Raw genomic sequence first — 6000 nt, 5'->3', positions numbered from 1 at the left:
AGAACATTACAAGAAAAGAAAATTAATGGCCAATTCTCTCACATGAATACAGATGCAGAAGTCCTAACCAAAGTATGAAAAAAAAATTCTGGCTACACATAAATACTTCATGATCAAATTCAATTTATTTTGGTCATTTAACATTTGAAGTCAATAAATGTTAATTCACGTATTAATAAAGGAAGTCATGATCACTCCACTAGATATAGAAAAATCATTTGAGAAAACTCAACAGATATTCACGGTTAATAAAAAAAATTCTCAGCAAAGTAGGAAACAGAAGGGATCTTTATATAATAAATGGAACCTACAAAAAGCCTATATAGCGTGATTAGTGATGATATATTGGAAATGTGGCCCCGTGATATTGCGCGGGGGCAGGTAGGACGCCCACTATCATCACTTCTGTTCAGCATTGTACCAGAGGTCCTGAGTGTGATCACGCAAGAAAAATACATAAAAGTTGTAAGAATTGGAAATAAAGCACTAAAACAGTCACCATTCAGATAATTGTGAATGCAGAAAATCCAAGAATTTTCAAATGAACTATTAGAATAAGTGAACTTAACAGGGTCACTGGATACAGGGTTGATATAAAAGCATTAATTTATTTCTACGTAACAGCGACAAACAATAACAATGGAATTTAAATAATTATAACAGCTTCAGAAACGTCAAAAACCCAGGCATAAATTTTATGGAAGATGTGCAAGACTTTTATATAGAAATTAAGACTTGAATAATTACAACCCATTTTATATAACCATCACATAGCTTTCTTCGTCCTCCTCCTCCACCTTCCCTTCATCCTTCCTCACAATCCTTAAAACTGTAAAACCCATTCTAAGCCTGCAGAGTGGGGTCTGATGATTGAGAAACAGGGTTGGACCTAAAGGCAGCTGTTGTTGCACGCCGGGGAGTCAATTCCGACTCACAGCCACACTACAGGGCAGCAAGTGCCCCAGAGGGTTTCCAAGGCTGTAATCTTTACAGAAGCAAATTGTCACATCTTTCTCCCACAGAGTTGATGGTGGGTTCAAACAGCTCACTTTTTAGTTAGCAGCTGAGCACTTAACCACTGTGCCACCAGGGCTCCTTAAAGACAGCTAAAAGGCAGCTAAAATGAAGAAAAAGTAGTTCTGAGCACTCCCTCTGGTGGTTTGAGTGGACCCAAAAGATACAAACATCACTGCACATTACCTATTCCCCTGGGATCCTTTCTTGGCTCAAGCATAGGTCCCTAAGGGTTCCCAAGAGCTGACAAGGCAAAAACTAACATGAAAACGGTACAATGCAAAAATATTTTCTAAGAATAGCAAGGACAGCTGTGCAGTTCAAGCAAAGCCTTTGACGTTAGGCACATCAACGGTTAGTATCCTGGTTCTCCTACTTACGAGGTCTATGACCTTGGACAAGCCAGGGTCTCCCATCATCCCAGGGCTGTTACATTAAGTGAAATAATACAGCTGACGCACTGTGCACAATACTCAACAGCAGGTACTATGAAGTGAAAGGCAAATGGTGAAACATAGAATTTTAAACAGTAAAAGGTAATCAAAATTTGTGAGAAAATTGATCAAATTTCCATAAAACAAATGCAATGAGCTTTCAAACACAAAGCACCTCTGTATAATTGTAAAAGATGGCCTACTATCAATTTAATCAAAATATAAGAAATTCAGTTTTAGGAAAATAATTTTTTGCATTCTAAAATCTGACAAGTTACGTGCAATACAGCTAGGAAATGAGATGAAAAGTTATCAGTTACCACTAGGCATGGCTCTAAAATTGAGTGTTCCTTGCTCTTATTCCAAATCTTGACACCTGGTACATCCCCAGCAAGCTTCTCAACCCTTTCATCTGCTTTTTCTTTTAAAGGAGAAAAACTGGACAAGACAACATAATGAGGTGCAATTACTTTTGCACGTGGCCTTTCTAGCCATGGTCTTGCAATTCCCACCCAGATGATTGGGTGGGGCTGCACAAATAAGATAATTGTGGCCCACCAAAGGGATTGGTCAGTTTTGCTTTAAAACTGAGAGAGCCAATTCCAGAGCAGAGAGGAGAGCGCACCACCAAAGGAGAGACCCACAGGAGACGATGCAGTGGGCTTCCCAGCCTACGGAGCAAGAAAGCTGAGTGCCTTTGGGCAGAGACTGAGGACCAGGGAGAAGTCTACACCGGATCCATGAATTTGGGGCTTGCCTGCCTCTACAATTGCTTAAGCAGTGAATTATGGAATCCAAAGACAGGAGGGAGAGTAATGAGGCGAGAGGAAATAGTTGATGTTAGAGATGATGGAGTGGTTGGTATAGCAGCTTGGAAAAGTTGGATATTTTGGACATCTTTAAAAGAAATTATTAGGATACATAATTACTGAGTCCAGTCATTTCCAAAATGGTAAAAATACATTAAAAAAAAAGTCATATCACACACCAAAGGTAAAACAAATGCTTTTATTGCACATTTATAAAATCTGCATAGTTACACCAGTTTTCTTCCCTCCCACCATTCTTCCATTAATCTTTAAAATTTGGTAAAATCACAGTACCCAATCAGGAGACTTTTAAAAATGGTCAACAGGGCATATTTCTCTCTCTACATATACACATACATATATTTTTTTCTTTCTACAAATCCACATTCCGTATTTTTTTAAATGAGAGAAGGGGTCAAAACATTCTTTTGGGCCAGCAGCAGCCTCAGACACCTGTTTTTGACAATTATCGATGCTATAAGAAGTTACCTAAATGATTAACAACTATCAAAACACTATCTTGAGTCAAGTTTCATGATGCTGTTCTATATAAAGTCCTTAATGCTTTCCTTTCTTTAACTCAGGACTGAGTATGAGGTTTTCTGGTTTATTTAAAAATGTAAAATAAAAGAGGGAGAAGACAGAAAAAGAAAGGAAGATGAAGCGGTATTCTCTTGGCTTTTCAGCATCTCACTGCCACGTAGACCCATTTTCCACCCACATGTGAAAGGGCAGTGGTTCAACAGCAATCCTTTTTTGTCATCTCCTGTCAGGAGTCAGGCCAAGTCTATATTTCTAATCTCTTGCAGTTAAGAGTTTTTAAATGTCATTAGTATTTGATAAAATAACTAGGAGCTGTTCATCTGATACAGGTTCTGATGAAATCACTTTTCTATTCTGCTGTCAAAAATACTTAAGACCCGAAGGATAGTTTAAAAAGTGGCAAGTGACTTAGAAAAGCCCAAGCATTCCTGTAGGTACAAAGGCATTTCAGGTCTTCTGACATAATTCAATATCTTAAACACTGCTTCCTGCTTTTTCTAGTAAAACAGTTTTTACAATTCTGTACCTAAAAAGTGCAATTTTATTTTTAATCCTTCTATATACACACAGCATGGCTGGGGTCTTGATCTGAATCTTGCTCGTCCACCTAATCCCTTTCCCAAGGTGAACATTATGACAACGGAATTCTGTACAACAGAAAAGCAACCAGAGACCAGGATGGGCCTTGAACATGTAGGGACTTATTTCACTGTCACAGTTGAAACCCCCTGAATTGACTCCATGACAGCTGCAAACCGGCTACAGAGGTCATATGGAGAGTTAGGCCGAATAGTCGGAGGCTCCTTCAGGACGATGATTTCTGCAGAGGGATCGAGAAGCCTTGGCAGGAACTCCCCTAAGCACTGCTGCAGGTTTTCTGTGGAGGGAAAGTGGATGATTACATCTACAGCTAAAAAGATCTCCAAGTAAAAAACAGTTAAGCCTGTAACTATCCCAGAAGGCATTTAAAATAGCCCGTTACCCAACCTCAAAGGTCAAAGCACTATGCTGGCCAACTAGCAAGAAATAATAATCCCTTCCAGCCAAAGCAAGAGCAAAAACCTACTTGACGAATATACCAAAGCTTTAAGTCACTGCTTTAAGTCATCTGATGTGTGGCAGAATAACACTATATATTCACTTCCTTATGGACAGGTCTTCTAATCAATCATTCTTTTAAAATTGGAGAAAATAGATATGATACTCTATAACATAAACGTAATAGTGCTATTTTCTGTCAAGCAACCAAAATACATCACTGTTCACACGGTATAAAGTAATGCTAGGATCACACATGGCCTAAATTAAAATTGAAGACATTAAAAAGTAACTACTTATTAGAGAATTTTTCAATAAACTCAAACACTTGAAAAAGTCAGTGGAATATCGTCACATCGGTGAGAGAGTAACAAAGAAAATTCATATTAATTAATCTCAATACACCAACTTTCTAAATCCACCTAACTCACCTAAACTTAACTAGTTTTAGGCTCCCTCCCTGAGATGTTCTGGACAAACAAGGATATTCTGTGTACTAATTAACGGTGATGCTATCATAGTTAAAAATTTATTTTTATGTCTTACAACTTGGAAGTCACAGGAAAATTTAGTTATGGCATCATCAGGTAACCAAACTCTGCATCAGCAGATTTTGAATTTTTAAACTATAAGAAAGTCCAGATTTTGGCACATGAAAAGTAATAACAGTTTGACATTCCCGGAGAGCAGTGATTTTTTTCCATTAGGGCTTGTTGAATATCTGCAGAGGTGTGTCAGCAGCAACAGAGGAAGTAAAAAAAAAGAAGCTAAGAGGGACAGCGGTCCGGATCTCAACCACGGTCTCAAGAGCAGATCCACTTTTACCTCACTGGTATCTGGGGGGTTCCAACGCCTTAAAAAGGTTTGGCAACCAGTGCTATAGAGTGAGACCCACTGTAATACCTACAATTTTCAAAAGCCTTAGAAATGAACAGAAGTGCTAACAACATACCTGCAATATCTTGCCCAAGGTAAGAGCACCAATGGTTTCTCATGACCTCGATGGCATCCAGGTCATCCTTGGAGATGTCGTTATTAATGATAAGGTGAATACAGGGAATGATCGACTCATTCATGACACTAATGCCCTCTGTTACAGAGTGCTCATCATTTGTTTCAAAGAGAGAAGCCGCTTTGGCATTCAGCTCCTATGGATAAAAGGCCAGAGTGAAAAAAAAAGTCCCAACAACTTAAGTACCTATTTAAAAAGTGCCTAAGCAAGTGGTTCCCAAACTGCTGCCCACGGAAGTGCCTGGGGATCTTTATAAATTGCTGATGTTTGGTTCCCACCCCCAGACATGCTGATTTCATTGGTATGGGATTAACCTGGGTATTTTTTTTTTTTTTTTTAAATAATTGTGCTTTAAGTGAAAGTTTACAAATCAAGTCAGTCTCTCACATGTAAACTTATACACACCTGCTATATATACTTCCGCTTACTCTCCCCCTAATGAGTCAGCCCGCTCCCTCCTTTTGTGACCATTTTGCCAGTTCCTAATCCCCTCTACCCTTCCACCTGCCCTCCAGACAGGAGATGCCAACATAGTCTCAAGTGTCCACCCGATGCAAGTAGCTTGCTCCTCATCACCATCTCTCTCCAACCCATTGTCCAGTCCAATCCATGTCTGATGAGTTGGCTTCGGCAACGGTTCCTGTTCTGGGCCACCAGAAGGTTTGGGGACCGTGACCACCGGGGTTCTTCTAGTCTTAGTCAGACCATTAAGTCTGGTCTTTTTATGAGAATTTGGGGTCTGCATCCCACTGTTCTCCTGCTCCCTCAGGGGTTCTCTGTTGTTGTCCCTGTCAGGACAGTCATCAGTTGTGGCCGGGTACCATCTAGTTCTTCTGGTCTCAGGATGATGTAGTCTCTAGTTCAGGTAGCCCTTTTTGTCTCTTGGGCTCATAATTACCTTGTGACCTTGGTGTTCTTCATTCTCCTTTGATCTAGGCGGGTTGAGACTCATTGATGCATCTTAGATGGCCACTTGCTAGCGTTTAAGACCTAACCTGGGTATTTTTAAAAGCTCCCAAGGTGATTTGAATGTAGCAAAGTCCAGGACCCACTGGTCAAAGCTATTACTTAAAAGTCGAGGTCATACTTAACACCTATTTCTACCGAAAGACTGATTCAATGTCAGAATCGCCTGCACAGGAAACACTGC

The 6000-nt window shown here is 39.8% G+C and overlaps 1 protein-coding gene across 16 annotated transcripts in view; it reads right to left on the bottom strand.

Moving 5' to 3' along the window:
- Positions 1–2177: 2177 nt before the first annotated feature.
- USP28 (ubiquitin specific peptidase 28) overlaps positions 2178–6000 on the bottom strand; it is an 86876-nt gene continuing 83053 nt past the window's right edge. For 5 of the 16 annotated variants that reach the window (XM_064269044.1, XM_064269046.1, XM_064269049.1 and 2 more), the window contains 2 exons: positions 4791–4986; positions 2185–3677 (listed from right to left, as the gene is read on the bottom strand). In XM_064269044.1, coding sequence (XP_064125114.1) covers positions 3502–3677; positions 4791–4986 — 372 coding nt within the window. In that variant the 3' untranslated portion in view covers positions 2185–3501. Of the gene's footprint in view, positions 3678–4790; positions 4987–6000 lie in introns of all 16 variants that reach the window. The other 11 variants (XM_064269048.1, XM_064269059.1, XM_064269045.1 and 8 more) reach the window with 7 other exon arrangements.

This window comes from Loxodonta africana, chromosome 15 (genome assembly GCF_030014295.1).
Source record: "Loxodonta africana isolate mLoxAfr1 chromosome 15, mLoxAfr1.hap2, whole genome shotgun sequence".
NCBI classification, from domain to species: domain Eukaryota; kingdom Metazoa; phylum Chordata; class Mammalia; order Proboscidea; family Elephantidae; genus Loxodonta; species Loxodonta africana.
Note: the sequence above shows the minus strand (reverse complement) of the source record. Positions and strands in the feature narration are given on the sequence as shown.